Source organism: Zeus faber (genome assembly GCF_960531495.2).
Source record: "Zeus faber genome assembly, chromosome: 22".
Lineage (NCBI taxonomy): Eukaryota > Metazoa > Chordata > Actinopteri > Zeiformes > Zeidae > Zeus > Zeus faber.
Window position 1 is genome coordinate 9,419,407 of NC_137209.1, and position 18,351 is coordinate 9,437,757.

The window sequence follows — 18,351 nt, forward strand, 5'->3', positions numbered from 1 at the left end:
AGCGGATCACCGCTGGATTCGTCGGATAGCGTCGGAATTTGAGAACAATCAAGTTCCAGCATGGATTCCGAAACAAAGGACCCTTGTTTGCGGGCGATCAGGGTCACGCGGGTTTCCCTCATAGACGAACTGGAGGAGCGGATCGACTCTCTCCTGGACGTGCTCGTGTCCGGGGGAGTGTTCGGCCGAGACGACCGCGAGGAGGTGCTCTGCGGCGGGGGGCCGCGGGCGAGAGTCCGAAAGGTGTTGGACATCCTGGAGTGCAAAGGCGAGCAGGCAGCCGAGACGTTTCTGTCCGTTTGCCGTCAGCATCAATGCCACGCACGGGATGAAGATCACTTCAGAGAGAAGAGCCAAGACCGCTCGCCGTCCTCGGGTATGTATTTCCAAACTTTTCTGATTCGCTATCAGGGTGATTTCTTCGACGATTGAATTTTTTTTAATGACAGAACTTGTCATGTAGACCCTGGCGGAAATCTCATGCCTTTCATATCGTTTTCTTTTCCAGAGTACAAGAGTGCAATGCAAAAGCATAAGCAGGTGCTAAGGCGCAGGACTGAAAGCATGCTCTACTACAACACTAGACACGGAGAGAAAATCCCCTTTTGCGAACATTACGTCAAACTCCTGTTGATCAACGGACATCAAGGCATCGACATCAAGAGGCACGAGGTGCTCGCTTTCGGACAAAAGCGACTGTCCCTGCAGCAGAAGTCGACGGAGCACAGACAGATCACGCCCGCTGAACTGTTTTCGGGCGCCAATGGAGGCCGTCCCATCAAGAGGCTTCTCGTGAGCGGGGTGGCTGGCATCGGCAAAACCATCCTCGTGCAGAAGATGCTGCTCGATTTCGGGAATAACAGCAGCCACCTCGCCTTCGACTTCATCATACACATGACCTTCAGGGACCTCAATCTGATAAACAAAGCGACAAACCTAAAAGAGCTGGTCTTGCGTAAAAACCGGCACCTGGCTAAGGAGCTGGACAACATTTTGGCCAATGACGACAGGTTGCTGATCATCCTGGACGGCTTTGACGAGTTCAGACAGTACAGGAGCTGCGACGTGGACGTATTCGTGTGCGAGCCGGACGAAGACGGCGAGGTGGTGGAGGTTTTTGCCAGCCTGATGCTCGGCGAACTGCTGCCCAACGCCTCCGTGATGCTCACAAGCCGACCCGCGGCCGTCAGCCACATCCCCGTGGGCTGCGTCGACCGCTATGTGCTCATCGCCGGCTTCTCCATGACGGAAGTCCAAGAGTTCTTCCAGCGCTACTTCCAGGATCGCACCGTGGCAGAAAATATGTTTGCGGCAGTGGCGGCAAATGAGTTAATGCTGACGTTGTGCTACATTCCGGCATTTTGCCTCATCATCTGCTGCATACTGAAAGAAACCCAAGACCTTGGCAAGGACAGCCCGAGGACCATGACGGATATCTACGTGCAGTATTTGGTCGCCCTGCTTCGGTCTCACACTCAAGACAGGGCCAAACCCCCTTGTGGCGATCAAGGAGCAGGGCCCTTTCTTCAGGTCTCCGACATCGTGCTGAAATTGGGTCAACTAGCTTTCCTCAAACTCATGGACCATCAGACTCTGTTCTATGGCAGCGACCAAGACGTCGCCGTTTTGGAAGGATGCGGCCTGGCCAGCGCCTTCTTGGAGAAGACGGTGGCACAGGAGCCCGGCTGCACGGAGGACGTGTACTCCTTTGCACACCTCACCGTTCAGGAGTTCTTCGCGGCCCTTTATTGCGCGGTGACCGACCAGCAGTTCCCTCACGCCTCACAGCACGGCGACGGCAACAAAGGCCACTTGGACCTTTTCTATCGCTTCCTTTCTGGAATCCTCTCGGAACGCAACACTCAACTCCTGTCCAGGCAAGTGGGGCTGAGTTGTAAAAGTGACAAAGTGGAAACGTATCGCCGGTGGATGATCGCCAACCTCAGGAGCCAGTGCGAGGACGGGTCCCACATACTCAATAGTCTCCATTGTCTTTTCGAACAACAAGATCCCTCGCTGGCCCGGGCCGTGCAGCCGGAGACGCTGCGACTGAACGTCAGCGACGAAGCGCTCTCTCCCATGGATTACAACGCAGTCAAGTACTTCCTGGACGTGGCGGAGGGAACTATATCCGAGCTGGATCTGACAGGGACAGACATTAGTTCTGAGGTACTTAGAGATCTCCAGCCCCACTTGCAAAAATGTGAGAGGCTTTGGTGAGTTCTCAGGTAAACTGCAAGAGCGATAGTCTTGAGCGGGACTCTTCAGAGCGCACTTTGGGTCTCTTCATATTTCCACTCTGTGGCATTTTAACGGGTGATGAATACTACCTGGTGTTGGGCTCAGGGCGGCTTCTGTGGTTTCCTGTTACCTCTGTCTGCGGAAATGCTTTTATTTCCTTCCACTTCTCTGGGTTGAAAGGTTCATCGCAGAATGACCGTCTGAGGGGGGAAATGAACGAGGATGAATATCGCACTGACTTGGCTGTTTCACTTTACAGGGTTGGGGAAAATAGTCTAGATATGGACACAATCCGTGTTATCGCTGATGTGCTGCTATTGTCAGGCAGTATGACCTATCTAGGGTAAGATGGAAAGTTACGTTTCACGCTTTGTTTTGGTCGATTTAGGAAGAAGCGGTGTACGGGGTCCATCGTTTCTGACGAAACCGTAAAACAGACTTCACAAAACCCCTTTGGCTTTCTGTTCCTCATTTTTTAGAATCGGGTGGGCAGATGTTGGCGATGAGGAGCTGCTGGTGCTTTCGGATGCCATAAGAAAGAAAAAAATCCTCAAAGAATTGTGGTGAGTCACAGTGATCACCGTGTGAATAATAGTGAATAATAACACCGCACCCTCGCTACAACAGTGTGTCTCTTTGAATGACCTTGACTTATATGGACTCATAAACTAAAATATTCTAAAGAAGGAGATTATCACCCCACAGTGAGGGCAGTGAAGTAGATCGTTTCCCTCTCGTGAGTTAGTGCCACAACTACCAAAGCTGGAACTTCCACAAAAGAAAAGAACGCTTGTCAACATTGACAATGCCAACCTATTGTTAGATAAATGGCGGCTCACTTCACCGGAGCGGCTTTGAATTTGTTGATCTGTCAGCTTTCACCAAGTTCAAAGTGAGCAATTTTGAATATGCACTAGATATATGTATATACAGAGTATATTTATTTACAGTGCATAGGTAAACATTTGAGTAGTTTGACTTTAGGTTTTAGCAACGTGAATGCTTCGGTCATACCGTCTTGGTCCATATCGGTTCCATTTAAGCAATTTCCTTGCCCGGTCGGAGCTTAAGACCGGGGGGGGGGGGGGTGTCATTGATTTCTATGTGAAATGTGAAGCTTGTGAAGCTCCTCGAGGCTGTACATCGTACCATTAAGGGCAAAATAAATAAACTGGACTAGCTTTATGGCTCCAGTGTGATTCTAGGCCGACTGCCCTGACCGATCATCTGAAGTCACTTATCTCTGACTCTCCCTCCTTTCACCAGGATGGAGGGAAACAGAGTGAGCTCCAAGGGTCTGCAGTCCCTGAGTGATCTGACCCCACATCCGCTCCTTAAAGTGGTGTAAGTTGAGTCATTTTTTATTCCCCCCCCCCCCCTTTCAAAATGTGACTTGATGTAACTATCTATACAAATAAACGGTTGCGTGTTTTCTGACGCATTTCCTCTGGTCTTTTTGTTTACGCAGTGCGATCTGGAACGATGTGAGTGACGGGGAGGCCGCGCTGGCAGGGTGTCAGGGGGAAAGCTTCACGGTGAACTTCAGCGACGACGGCGTCTGGGAAGAGTGGGGGAAGTGGGTCCTGAGCAGGTGTGAGGTCAGCAGCGATGAGAAGCTGGGGACGGTGCTCGGCAAAGTCTGCAACATATCCAGCCACTGCTTGGAAGCCTGCTGGGCCAAGACCTTCTACGCCCAGCTGGGAGAACTGGTGAAGAAACGAATCGAGCAGTGCACTGAGGACGAGGTGCGCCGGAAGCTGGAGAAGTTTCAGGATATTTTGAGTTCATGATGTATTTCAAATTGACGTTGGTTTAGATTTGATCCGTTTTTACTTGATTGTACAGTGCTTTGAGTTCCGAGAAAATAACTGTAAATAAAAGGCGTTATATTATTATTATAGAAATAATAATAATAGTAACTAAATTATTATAATTGCTGTTGTTTATTATTATTGTTATTATTATTATTCTGTAAATAATAATAGTTAATAAATTGTTTTTATTATTAGGGTTGCATCCTGTAGGGATGGAACTCTATTGTTTTTGTCATCTTGTGATTCAAGTTCCATCCACATCGATCCAAATACAGGGAGGGAATTATTTATAAAACGATGAAATTTGACCAGAAGTAGCCAAACGTTTGTGCATCACCGATACGCCAACAATGGATGTTTTGATAAAAGGAACTAATCTTTATCAGGATATGAAAGTCTGGTAGAATAAATGATGATGTTCCAGGGAGAAATTCAAGTGCAACCTGGTCCAATTTTCACAAAGATTTTGTCCGATACGACAAATTCCGAAAAATCGGAATCAAGCAGAGTTTGTGTGCTTTGATCCCAGACTACGGAACGTTTGCAAAATGTAATACATGACTAACACGACTAAAATGACTATTATTACCAGTGCTCCAAGAAGGTTTTCCGGGCTTATTTCCAGGCCAATTGTAACAGCATTTTATATTCCAAAGGTCCATTATTTGAGGTCAATAGAAAAAGTAAGAAGATTCAAATTCTAATGAACAAAAATACTTTTTATACAGGCCATCTAATTATGTTATACATTGTATAAAACAAATCATTAAATGGAGGGTTAAATGGCATGTTTTTTAATTGGTAAATAAATTAAAGGATTCAAAAAGCTCTTATAAAAGGACAATTGACAAAAAAAAAAATCGAAAAAACTAAGAATTCGGGATTTAATAGAATTCAACTCAGAATTTACTCAGATTTTTTTTTTTAACGACGATGCCAAAAGGAGTGGCCAGTACGGGGATCGAACCCGCGACCTTGGCGTTATTAGCACCACGCTCTAACCAACTGAGCTAACCGGCCTCTGCGTTAACCCTGCAAATCAGTGAGGTAGTCTTCTAAGTGAAAAAGGGGTATAAACTGTAGAAACTGTGAGAACGTGCATTTATCGTGGCTCCTCATTTCTAAACTCGTCCAACTTCGATATCAACTCATCTGGTTGGAGGGATGACAAGTTTGAAAGGCTACCGCCTCGGATTCACCGGTTTCCGAGCTTCACGTGAACGCAGCGTTCTTCCCTCCTTCTGACGTCGTAGCCATGCGACGCGGTCGTGAACCACATCAGAAATGTCCAAGCTCGGAACGAACAGATGATGAAAATGAGTTTTTACATTTGATTCTCGGTGCGGTTCAAAAAAACATATTTGATATAATCAAATTTTTTTTTTATCTTATTTTTTTTTTTAATAACTTTTTCTCCATTTGAACCCACAGGCTCATTTACTATGCGCCGGAACAAGCCGCCCTCCGTTTCCACTCCGTGCGCGCCGCTGTGTTGATGGAGCGCGTCGGCTCCTGCCTGAGTTACATCGACACGAGAGGCCGCGCAGCGGTATGTTCCGTTCGGCTTTTCAAATGTGCACACGCGGCCGACGTTGTTGCTGATTTATGCTTCTGCTGCTTCCGTGGCGTCCTGCTGCGGCTTCCAAGGACCTAGTTGTACTGTCCAAATAGACTCCCCCACAGAGGCTTTGTGTGTGCCGAATTGCCATTAACGTTTCCCATCCTCGAGTGGCAGTTGTTGCTCTAGAAGTGTCTCGTTTTTGTTGTCAATTTTTGAACGTTGTATTTCGCAAGCTTTTTCCATTTTTAATATTTATTTCAATCTTTCTTGCATAATGCAATTTTTTTCTGTGTTTTATTTATCTATTTTTTTTTTACTTTTGCCTATTGTTTTAAGGCGATATCGAGCTATATTTAAACCAGCAATGCACTGTTAACACAGGTTTCTAATGTGGCAAACTTAACAATTATGAACCACCCTGCCATGGGCTCATGAATGCACCATGCACCGAGTGTAAATGTATTTTATGTGTTAATAGTTTTTTAAAATGTTGTATTTATCATATCATTTATCATATTTTTTTTGCATATATCGTGGAAATGTGTTCTATGTGTGAATACTTATTTTTAACTTTGTATTTGTCATATATATTATTTTATGCATATGGAGTGGACCTTCATTTTATGTGTTAATACTTATTATTATGTATTCATAATACAATTGTTCATATATATTTTTTATGCATATGGAGTGATAATGTATTTTATGAGTTAATACATTTTTATATTTTTATTCTGTATTCATCATATCATTCATCGTGTATTGTTTTTTCCAGCCCTGGGAACGTCCAGATGATCGACTCGGAAAGGAAGCCCGGGGCGGGGGAGGCTGTGGGTGCCGACCCCGCTGGGAAGAACAAGGAGAGTGACGAGAAGAAGAAGCGCTCCCGTGTCAAACACCTGCTGAGCGACATAAAGAAGCAGGTGGAGTTCTGGTTCGGCGACGTCAACCTCAACAAGAACCGCTTCCTGAGAGGAATCATCGATGAATCGCGCGATGGATGTAAGGGGGCCCCCAACGCCGTCACCTCTGGGCTTTCTTCCACAAAATGGTACCTACAGAAGCTCTTAACTGCAAAGTCCAAAATGTCTTCTCTTCCGCAGATGTCGATATTTCCATCTTGACAAACTTCAACCAAATGAAAAAGCTGACGACTGATCCCAAGCTCATCGCGAGGGCGCTGAAAAACTCCGCTGTCGTCGAGGTACCGCGGATTTAAATAATATTTCTTGATATGGAAATGTATATATGGCTAAACATCAACCATAAAGCATTCCGTGATTCAAGAATGCGTTGATGTGGATGTGGAAGGATGTGTTATTTGTGCTATTTGTGTTTTTTTTTGTTTTTTTTAGGTCAACTTGGCAGGAGATAAGTTAAGACGGCAACACCCGATCAAGGAGGCGCCGAAGGACGTGGACAGCCGCACAGTCTATGTGGTACTAAACCTGTCTCACAGCCTTTATATGGAACACAAACGTTTCGTTTTTTTATTCTTGTTTCTTGCTGCGACTGCCATTAATGGTACCAAGATGCGTGTGTAGTTTTGCACTATTAAACAAGTGTAAAAAAATAAAATAAAAATATTGCAAAAAGCAACACTACTACAAATAACAACAAATGGAAAAACAGCATGTCGTGTGCATTGTTTACACACACATCAGAAAAACAAGCGTCATGTGATGGAAATGCAATTAGATTCACTTTTGAGAGGTTTGAAATTTGGATGGGGGAATCCTCAAACGCTTCACTTTTTCTCAGGAGCTTTTGCCAAAGGACGTCACGCACGGCTGGATCGAGCGTGTTTTCTCCAAATGTGGGAGCGTCGTGTACGTCAGCATCCCCCGGTACAAGAGCACGGGCGACTCCAAGGGCTTCGCCTTCGTCGAGTTTGAGAAGAAGGAGCACGCTCTGAAAGCCATAGAGGTGGGGTTCTTACCGGGTCCTTGAGGCTCTTGAATTTCTTCCTCGGAAATTTAAGTACTGGAATTGCATTGGAAATAGCACCTTTTGTCTTGAAGTGCTTGGACAAAAAGACAAAAACAAAACAAAACGTGGTCATTGAAAACCTATTCAAGTCATAATGGAATATATTTCTTCCAAAATCACTTTTACAACATAGATGATTCCAGGTAAATGTAAATTGAATCCATCGTTGACACTTGTAGATGACAATCAGAGATATACATACTTACACAAATAATAGACAGTGAGACTAAGATTATATTTTAATTAATAGGGATCACATTGAAAATGTATTCTATTTGTTCTCCGTGAAAGTCCTTGAAAATGGAAAAAAAGTAGTGCTTAAAAAGGTACTTGAAAGTCCTTGAATTTAATTTTGTAACGCCAGAATCAACCCTGATAACAGTATTTGACAAAATTGAAAGAGCTCATGAGACGCTCCCTTCTCAAACAGATGTTGAATAACCCTCCGGACGACGCCCCGAGGAAGACGGGAATCTTCCCCAAAACAAAGCATAAGAAGCCCCTCCCTCTGCCGGGCGATAACCCCCAACCAGGTAGAACGACTCGGAAGAGAAGCCATCCGCGTCGCGCCCTGACTCAAGCTACTTTGTCCCAATGAGGTTGTACTCATTCCTTTAGGGGACATTTCCGTAGGTGAGGAAGAGGAGAAGAAGAAGCGGAAGAAGAAGAAAAAGAAGGAGAGGGAGGCCGCCGCGGCCCGCCCTCCCGCAGGCGACGCCAAAGAGCAGGAGATGGAGGCGGAGCCCCCGGAGGCCAAGGAGCCCCCGGAGGCCAAGGAGACCAAGAGGAAGCCGCACGCCGCCGCCCTCAAAACGGCGGTGAAGCAGTCGGACAAGAAGCGGCGGCGGTCGCAGGCGGCGGACGACACAGACGCAGGCGCTCGGGGGGAAATGCCGCACAAGATGAGGAAGACCGGAGACGCCGGGGAGAAGGAGGGCGTGGCGGCCGAGAGCGACATGAAAGGTAAATAAGGGACAATGTGTTGGGGGCCCTCGCCGCCCCCCGTCGGGAGTTATTTTGCGACAACGACCAGCCGACTGCACATTATTACACCGATGTCACGGCTGTTTTCACAGAATAAAAGAATACGTCGAGATGGAAACGGTGATTTTAAAATGATTTCATAACTATTATGTAACGGTTTAAGAGCTTCCGCTTAGAAAATCAGCCTCGGGCCAACGTAGGTAACGCTGCTGCGACGTGGGGGGGGGGTCGTCCGTTGCGCTTTCTACGTAGCGGCTCACACGAGCCGGTGGCGACATTTTTGCAAGCAGGGCGATACGAGGGACCTCAAAAACAAGGCGTAGAAGTGGTTGCCCGTGGCAACGGTCATTGTTACCAGATGAGCGGCTGTTAAGAAATAACTGACCGCTGGATGGCGCTATCGACCAATCGGAATCGAGTATTCCACAGATGTAAACTATAGCCGTTTGTTGGCTATGACTACAGCAAGACTCAAATATGATGTTTTTTTTTTAAATGCATCAATAGGCGGTGACTATTTGCACATAATTAATGGAGGAACAATTGTGAGTAATGTGGATATTATGACCGTTGATTCAGACGGTGCAAAAGTCAAATTCCCCTGGAACAACGAACTGTTCCTAAAGAGCAAATACTTGTTTTTTGGTCACGCAAAATCGACCGCTTCCAGATCCGCCCACGGAAAGTGGCGAGGAAAGAGCGGCCAAGGCGGAGGAGGAAGAGGAGGGCGAGGAAAAGCGGGACGACTCGCTGCTGAAAGCCAAGAGGAAGCGAAAGAAGAAGAACAAAGAAAAACTGAAACCCGGGGAGGAGGGCGCCCCGCTCCGAGTCCTCTCCAAGTACGACCCCGCCGAACGCCGGCCGCTCGAACGGGGAATGAGGTTTTTGTGGCGTTCGTCCATTTGTTCACGCGCCGGCTCTCTCTCTCGCTCTCTCTCTCTCTCTCTCTCTCTCTTGTTTCCTGCCCCTCCTCGCTGTGAAGGAGGGACTGGCTGGAGTTGAAGCAGGAGTACCTGAAGCTGCAGAAGCACAGCATGGGGTCGCTGAAGAAGTGCCTCACCAAGATCAGCAGCGACGAGCCGAGCCACGAGGAGATGGACGGCGCCGAAATCCGTGAGTTTCCCTCCAAAATGTTCGCAGGACATTTAGTGTAGGATGGTGGCAAAAATCCGTGTCGGGGTGGTTAAAATTCCTCATTTAGGCCGTGAAACAGGGCTCCCCTAACGACGGAATAGAGCATTTTGAAAATTAATTTTAGCTGTGGAATATTATTCTTTACAAAGTGTAATATTATTTTTAATATCAGGAAAAACTAGGACATGTTTGTTCAAAATGTAAGACGTTGTTAGACATGTTTAATGGCACCGTTTAAGAAAACGTCAACCATTCAGTCCCGTGTTCCACAATGGAAGGCGAAGCTGCCGGTTAAAGTCATACACCGGGGAAGGACTCTTTGTGACTCAGAGCCCTGAAGCCCCGCCCCCTGCTGTTTGCTGTTTATCGAAAGCTTATTAATGTTACACGTGTCGCCTGTCCACCGTGCACCAAATTTGACGCTGCACATCGTTGGGTTCCCAGCGACACACCCGCCAAGTATGAAATAGATCGGAGCAACGGTTTTCGAGATTATTTAAAGGACAAACATACAGAGATTTCTGCCTTTTATAGTTAGATTAGATATTATCTTGGAGTGTGTGTGATATGTATGTATGTATGTGTGTGATATGTAGGTATGTATGTGTGTGTGTGTGTGTGTGTGTGTGTGTATAATTACTCCGCCTTTGACAAAATCTTGGATTTTTGCCATTGAATCCAAGTAAGATCCTGTGGTTTTATCTTGCATCAGATTATTTTTTTAAATTTAAAAGTTTAGAAAGAGGTGTTTTTGTGTGTTTAAAAAAAAAAAAAAAAAAAATTTATTGTATTTTTTCCTCTCTGCCAGCCAAGCAAATCAAAAAAGAAAGTGAAAAGGAGACCACCGGCCCACAGTTCACCAGCGGCGTCATCCTGAAGATCACCAGCACCAAGCCGCTGCCGGGGAGACAGGTCATCAAAGTGCGTTTGTTTTTCCTCGTCGCTCTAGTGCGCGCGGCAAAAAAAAGAATGTCGGGGGGGGGTGACCAAACAATAAACGCTCGCAAACTTTTATTTGTTTGTGCAGGACGCTCTCTCCAAAGTATCTCCGGTGGTGTACGTGGATATCCTGGACGGGGACGCCGAAGGCCACGTTCGCTTCAAGACCCCCGAGGAAGCCAAAGCTGTGAGGGACGCCAGCGCCGAACAGCAGAGAGAACACAACTGGAAACTAGAGATCATCTCAGGTACGAGCTTTCCAAAGCATAATAATAATAATAATTATTATAATAATAATAATAAAAAATATTCAGAAAAAACAACCTTTTTGTTCTCGCACAGTTCTGTTCATCAGCTCAGAAATACATTTTTAAAATCACGCCTCAAATTGCTTTTTATTTCCAGGAGATCGCGAGCAGAGATACTGGCAGAAGATCTTGGTCGACCGCCAAGTGAAGCTGAATCGCCCGAGGGAAAAGAAACGCGGCACGGAGAAGGTGAGGTTTGGTCGCGTCCCCCTTAAACGTTCACCTTGGCGTACGTCGAATGCGTTTCCATTGACGACAGGATCGCGTCATTTTAGAAGACTCAAAGTTATTGTTTATGTTAATTTGATGACATCATCGTGTAATAAGTGATGCATTTCTGCCTTATGAAGAAAAGCCCTTTTTTGACGTTGGAAATTGAAATATAAAAATTTGGGTAGACGGTTAATTTTATCTCAAGTAAACTGATGGAACTACAGCTGAATTCCAACATTGGTTTAAATTTCCCCTCAAGTTTGAATGGAAACATGATTATTGGGGAATCTAATGACGCGCAAATAATTGCAATCAGGAGATTATGTAATAATTGCCAATGCTCTGCCCCCAAAAACCCCCCTAAAATGCACTTCTCCAATGTTAAGGAGACCAAAGTGAGAGTTGTGAAACTTTTACCTTTTCAAAAGATAAAAAAAAAAATCTCCTAAAATGTGCGTTAAGGTCCTTTCCATTGAACATCAGAACGACTTTCCCGAAAAAAATAAATAAATAAATAAAATGTTGCATTCACACGGGCATCGCCGTGCGTTATGACATCACTGACTATCGTACGTTGTCTCTCCCCCGTCGCTGTCTGCCCTCTCGCTTCTAACATTTCCTTCACTTTACTTGCACATTCAGCTCATTTCTAAAGCGGAAAGAATCATCATGGCCCGGGCCAAGGACGCGAATAAACACATCCACTTCCACGACGACTGAAGACTCCACCAGCCCTCCACGTTTTTTTGTTTTTTTTATGCTCATGTTTCACGTTAGCGAGGGGCGGCCAATGTCCCACGTATGTATATTTAAAAGCCGGAGACGACTCGAAGCCAGTTTTATAATGCAGACCTCTTCTTACTGAATGATTTATCTGTGCTTCACGTGTTTATACCACGGGCTGTAACTGCAAATTGTGCTTTCCGGGCTAAATTATTCACCTGCACGTGCTGTAAATATCAGGTAGCATTAGCCCGGATTCAAGAAATCACGAAACGTCAAGGTAGTTGAAATGTGTTTTTATTTTTTGTTTTAGTTGTTTTTATTTTTGAATTCAAATGAGCATTTCTTGCTTGATGCTGAATACAAGGAAGTATGTTGGAAACATGGCAGTGATTCTATTAAAGGTTCAGTGCTGGATTGAAATAAAATGTGTATTATTATTATTTTTTTTTAACAAACATTTTCTTTAATTGTGGAAAAGGTAGGCAAATACATGTGTTGTTCCTTTTTGGTGATCGTACACTGAAGAGTTAAAATGCCGATGCTTTAAATGTTTCCTTACTGAGGGGAAAAAAATGGTTTTGCATATTATTTTGTGAATCTCCTGCTTTATGAATGTAGTTTCACTATTCAGTCAACTTAAATACATACTCGACAACTTTCAAAAGCCAATGTGGACTTTTATTTTGAATTCACAAATTTTAGATTGTTAATAGTTTAGCCACATTGTAAACTTCTATTTTATTTATTTATTTTTTATTTTTTATTTTTAAAACCTGTGCTGCCAGCATGCTGGGCATACAACACAGTATTTGTGCCATTGCATCTCGGACAGAGTTGATCTGCAAGTGGAGTTCAAGTTCTCAACCTGCAATGCAACTCTTTATCAATTCTTTAATCCATCAAGAACTTCTTCCAATAACTCCTGTGGACGACCCGCGGGATGACGACAGCACAGCCTTTTGATACACAGGACTGCCCCCACGAAACATGTGTTCTTAAATTCATCGTGTATTAAGGTTTGTCAATAAAATAGGATTAAAGGAAAGAAGTGTTGAGCAAAAGCGGTGCGATGCAGATTTATTATCTCACTATCATCGCTTGTATCAGTAGAAAGGTAGAAAGGCCCTGAGGAGATTCATATTCATCATGCTGCAGCAAGGGATTCGTGATGGTTTACATCCGCGTCAGCGGATGTTTTCGGTGTTTTGTCAGTGCTCCGGTCTCTAGGACGCCCTCTTGCCTCTGGATATCTTGCAAGTGATTTCCTGAAGGGATGGGGGTGGATTCTGCCCCGTGCCACACTCTGGCTTGGTCGCCTCTGTGTTTTGAGAAAAGCTCTTGCGAAGTCTGCGTGGTGGAGACCTTCTGGACAAGAGCTCCAACCCGAGGGGCCCGCCCTCCCGCACGGGACATGGAGCAATCTCTTTGGCGGCGAAGCTGCCGGACTGATGCGTCGGGGCCTCCTCAAACGTTCTCCTTCGGCCGGAAGGCTTCTGAGCGGGCTTGCGGCCGACCACACGCTGAGCAGCCCCGGGCGCATGTGATCGCGCCTCGGTGCTCTCCTCTGTCTTCTCAAGCTCTTGTTTTTGGGCCACAGGGAAGCAGCGCAGCATACCCCAGGCCTTGTAGTCCTCCTTCATGGTGGTCTTTGCCTGGAGGGGCTCCCTGTCTTTCACCCAGGTTTGAGCTGCCGGCCTCGCCGGCTGGGGACGCTGGCACTCGTGCGCCACGTAGTCCGCGTGCGTCGTGGAAACCGACGCCATGGGACCCTCTGGTGAGCGGTACCTCTCAGACCGGTGACGGTGCTTGAGTCCAAGGGGCCAGGTCTTAAATTTCTCACAGAGCTCAGCGGTCCCGTCGAAGGACGCTGGATTTTTCTCCCGAGCAGCCTTGGGCTTCAAAGGCCTCGCAACCTTTGTTTGTTGACCCATAGGATCCCGATGACTTGTAAGGACTTGAGTTGCAGGGACATTGTTGTGCAGGCCAGTAGGATCTTCCCTGGGTTTCCTGGACTGCACTGGATGGATGACATATTGGGACCTGTAGTTGGTCGTACCATCAAAAGGAGGTGGGACCTTTGGCATTTGTGGAACTGGTTTGAAGTTGTCTCTCACATGAATGAAACCCTTGTGACAGTAGGAATCCTTAAAGGTTGTGGTCTTCACAAATCTGCCCTTGTTGACTTTGAGGTTGTCGCACAGCCTGTACGGTTTCAGCTTTTGGACTTTCCATGCTTGGAAATCCTCTGAAAAGACAACAAAAGGAACTTATTTCAGTCGTAATATATTATGACATATCTTTGTGTTGCCTTTGTGTTGCATATAACGTGGAGCGGTAATTCCTACCTTTATACACCGACTGGTGGACCATTTTAATTGTTGTGGGATGGTAGTTCTCAGTCTTCGTGACATTGTGTTTTTCCACTGTTTGTATTGAATAATCCTGAGCAAAGCGGGAGTTGCATCTCAAGTGGCTTTCAGGTGGCACGTACGGTTTCAAGACCTTTGGTGGATTATTCTTCAGCTCACAGCTCACATCGTCCAATCTGAAAGACAATTTGTTCTTGCATATCAGGCTTTGTGCCAACACGGATTACCAAAAGCCCGGGTCTTTGCATTTATCGTATTTGGTTTACAGAGATTTTAGGGGCTTTACCTGAAGGTCGTCCTCCTCCCCTCCATTGGCTGGCGCCCATCTTGGTGCTTTTTACTTGGTTGGGTGGCGGGCGTGCGGCGCTCGGCAAACTTTTCCTGGTATTCCGTGAGCATGCAGGCTGGAACCTGAACACATGGCTGTTCAGTTCGGGCTGTCCAGGAGCGGCGGTTCCTCCTAGAGAATAGACGCGTCGGTTTTTCATCAGTTCTGAGGTTGTGTTCATAGTGGAACGGCTGTAATGCATCTCACATGTTGATTCAAAGGCAATAGATATTCGGACACACTCACTCACTCTCAGATAGGCAACCAAGTGATATACAACATATACATTTTCTCTCCCCTGTCAGCAGGTCCATGCCCTGACAAAATCCCAATCTGACGCGGATCGATATCGCCCTTACCTCATTGACGTGGCTCGACGTAGCCGGTTCTTATCGCGGCCTACACCATCGTCACGGCAGAGATGCTGCGCGGACCGTCGGCGGCGAGTGTGCGTTTCCCCACTGCGCTCCAGAGCTGCAGCCTCCCGTCTCTGTCCCTTCGCTGGTTCTAGCGGCTGAATTATTCACTGGTGGAATATGGGCTGTGTAGGGAACAGTATTGCACGTCACCTCGGAGAGCTTCTAAAAATAAACTGCAGTGGATTACTCTCTCTCTCTCTCTCTCTCTCTCTCGCTCTCTCTCTCTCTCTCTCTCTGTTGGTGATGCTGGATGGTTGGAGCGAGCAGACAGGGCTTTTGATGAGAGCTGTTGATGTGCTTTTTGATATGCAAAGAGGATTTGAATGCTCTCTACTTCAGGCTATTAATTGCTGTGTTACATAAGATATCGGCTGTTATACACCTAATAAAATTGCTGGGTGGGTGTATATCGTCAATGACCCCCCTCCCCATCCAATCTGAGGATTTAAGTGTGGATTAGGGTTTTTTTTTTAATACTTAATAGTTTCTGGCAAGATCCGGTGGTAAATCTGTATGCTCTGCTATGGTCGTACCACCAGATGGTGTGAGCAACTACATTTGAGTTCAGTGTTGTATGCCCCTGGACATATGGTTTCATCTTTTCATCCATGAGGTGGACATTTCTTCTCATACAATACAAATAACAGCCTTTCTCTAAAGCCGGACGCCTGATTCCTCCAAAATATCACCTGTCCGACATTTGTTTTCGGAGAAATTATATTTTTACTGAATGTCTGTCTGAAATGCTCTCCCGTGTTGTTCAACGGGAGTCGTGGAGCAGCGGGTTGGTTTGATCTCCGTTGCCTTGGCGATGTGTGTGTGTGTGTGTGTGTGTGTGTGTGTGTGTGTGTGTGTGTGTGTGTGTGTGTGTGTGTGTGCGCGCGCGTGCGCGATCAGCCACATCCCAGAATTCATCCCTCGCTCGGAGCATCCTGCAGGGGGATGAGCAGCAGGAAAGGAACGGGGCCGGAAACGGGACAGATGGCGACGCTGGCGGACTGGGCCAATCGCGAGGGTCATTTCAAGCAGAAATCCACCTCTCCCCCCGCCACGGCCAATCACCTTCGTCATACAAGGCTAGAATACTCTGAGCGATTCGGATCATTGTGATTGGGTCCGTACATCCATTCACATTTCATTTTAGACGTACTTGACGGCCTGCAGTTGTTGGCATGTATCCAAATGGGAGTGGGTGGCACATGAAAGTCGGTTCTTCCCCACAAGGGTCTAGAAACATCACTGAGTAAAATGTAAAATGAAATAAAAACGTTCCTGGTATGTCGAGGCATCCTGCTGCTATGGTTTGGTCGGTTTAAGACTCTTCTTTTTCCCTGAGGGTTTTGGGAAGCAACCATAGTGTCTAACCTTTGGCAAAATGGGGTCAGTTCCAAATAATAAATACAATACCAAAACCCACTCTGATAATTGGCCATTGACAAACTTGAGAAACGCTGAAGAGGTGGCGGCATAGACCACCTCAATGGTCTATCACCTCGGATCTCCCAAATCAACTATTGCTGTACACATGTATATATCTGCATATACTGTATTTTATAGGATAAATAATCGTGCAATGAAATTTAAGCATAAAATGAAAGTTGTGAGAGTGCTTGCCATACAAGGCATCCTTAAGATGCTTATGCTTAGCTAATATATCCTTGTCAGGATTTCGATTTTGAAAGATTGGCAGGACACTTTTACACATTTATAATCACCCTCTGCAAGTATACACGTTTATTTCAGGCTTGCGCGTTGGCCCACATTGGACCGAATTGAAGCACAGTGAGAAGAGGCAGCAGAGTGGTAAGTTTCTCAATACTTAAACGTTGACGCGTTACGAACAGTTATAAATGATGACAACAGACATTTGAAAAAGGGTTGGCCCGTGTTGGAAAAATAGCGAAACCCATCCTTTAATGGAAATGTCTTGCATATGACACCTTAACAAGTAAATAGCAATAAATGACTTTTAGCCCTTGGGTCTCTATGTTGAGTTTTCAGTTAAACTCTCAGTTTGTTTGTTGCAAATTCGGTCTCTGTCCTCCGAGTTGGCAAAGCCTGGGGGTTCACGGGGGGAAGAAAGGGGGGGAAAGGAGAAACAAACTGGAGCTAGAGGATGATGATGCTTAAACACTCGATTTATGGCTTGTTCTCATGTACCGCAGCCCCCCCGCCCCCCACCCCACCCCACCCCAGACTCGTCGTCAGAGTTACTTTCCGTCAAGATAAATTTCCCCAGAGACAAATTCAGCTGCAGGAAGCCCTGAAAGAAGGCTGGCAGTAAAATACCAGGGGTCTCTGGGAGGGTGAGCTTTATGCGATGCAGACTTTCAGATGTCATCCCACGTTAGGGATATTTCACTAACTACGGCAAGTACAACAACAAGGTTATTGGGAGTAAGCGGAGCCACTCACAACGCTTTTGGTGTCTTGAACTGGGTGAACTGTAGACAAGGAAGAGCTGCTAATGCTTCCTTTCTTTGTTTCCCAGTGTCAAACCTACCTCAAAGGTGTATTTAAAAAAGATAAAAGGCATATATTGAGTGTAACGTAAAGATATGAGTGAGTCACTCATCAAGATGTTAGTGACTCAAATAGAAATAAAATATACAACTTTAAATAACTACAACAATCAAAGATATATAACAGAAATTAAGAAAAGTAAGCTGAGGAAATTTGCCGAAGTTCTTTGCGATCAATTGAAGTATTATTTTTTTTATTATTTTATTTATTTTGACAATTATAGTAAGACAACCCATAGAAATCCTTATTTTTAATCCTTGTGATAGTAAAGAAAGAGGCCAGAAGGTGGTGCCAAGAGTCAATCAGTGAAACCAGACCCTGCGTTTTCGCCAAAACCAAATAGTTGGATTTGATGCAAAAGCAAAATATATTTTGAAGAGGTTTTCAGGGTGGGTTCACACTGCCCCCGAGAAATAATTTTTTGGCCCACCATAAATGGCCGCTTATAGGGCAGGTCTTCAGAATTGTATATAGGTCTACTATAAAACATATATATATGTATGTGTGTGTGTATATATATATATATATATATATATATATATATATATATATATATATTAGACAGATGCAACCAATGCTGACAAAGATCTAATTGGAATCCATGCACTGGGGCGGGTCGTGCGATTTTACGTACCATGGCCAAAACAAAAACAAATCACTTTTTCATACACACATAATGTTATTAAAAAAAATGTATCTATATCTATACCAACGCTACCCAGTTGTTTGCTTTTTTCTTCATGCTCTTAACCTATAAAGGCATCCTTATCACAAGAGGGTCTATCACGGTGCGTCTTTTGCGC

The 18,351-nt window shown here is 45.4% G+C and overlaps 2 protein-coding genes and 1 long non-coding RNA gene across 4 annotated transcripts; 2 read left to right on the plus strand and 1 right to left on the minus strand.

Annotated features, from left to right (window-relative positions):
• Positions 1-60: 60 nt before the first annotated feature.
• On the plus strand, positions 61-4,116 carry LOC307247105 (NACHT, LRR and PYD domains-containing protein 3-like; the record flags this gene model as incomplete). The annotated part of the gene is made up of 6 exons (XM_080023170.1): positions 61-376; positions 509-2,216; positions 2,501-2,584; positions 2,721-2,804; positions 3,508-3,585; positions 3,710-4,116. The coding sequence occupies 6 exons, from the start codon at positions 61-63 to the stop codon at positions 4,029-4,031; spliced, it is 2,592 nt and encodes an 863-aa protein (XP_079879296.1). The 3' UTR covers positions 4,032-4,116.
• A 1,394-nt stretch (positions 4,117-5,510) lies between these two features.
• On the plus strand, positions 5,511-12,451 carry larp7 (La ribonucleoprotein 7, transcriptional regulator). 2 transcript variants are annotated; one of them, XM_080022994.1, is made up of 13 exons: positions 5,511-5,604; positions 6,392-6,618; positions 6,720-6,820; positions 6,972-7,055; positions 7,378-7,542; positions 8,036-8,138; positions 8,224-8,568; positions 9,260-9,428; positions 9,572-9,702; positions 10,532-10,644; positions 10,751-10,910; positions 11,068-11,159; positions 11,826-12,451. In XM_080022994.1, exons 2-13 carry the CDS (start codon positions 6,408-6,410, stop codon positions 11,901-11,903), a joined length of 1,752 nt encoding a protein of 583 aa, XP_079879120.1. In that variant the 5' UTR covers positions 5,511-5,604; positions 6,392-6,407; the 3' UTR covers positions 11,904-12,451. The 2 variants fall into 2 exon arrangements, with proteins under 2 accessions (XP_079879120.1, XP_079879121.1); XM_080022995.1 differs by having other exon boundaries at positions 8,239-8,568.
• Positions 12,452-14,333: 1,882 nt separating this feature from the next.
• On the minus strand, positions 14,334-15,099 carry LOC307246991. Its single transcript, XR_013844721.1, has 3 exons — positions 14,966-15,099; positions 14,565-14,738; positions 14,334-14,454 (listed from the first exon to the last, which is right to left on the minus strand). It is a non-coding gene; the product is annotated as an uncharacterized lncRNA (long non-coding RNA).
• Positions 15,100-18,351: the final 3,252 nt, after the last annotated feature.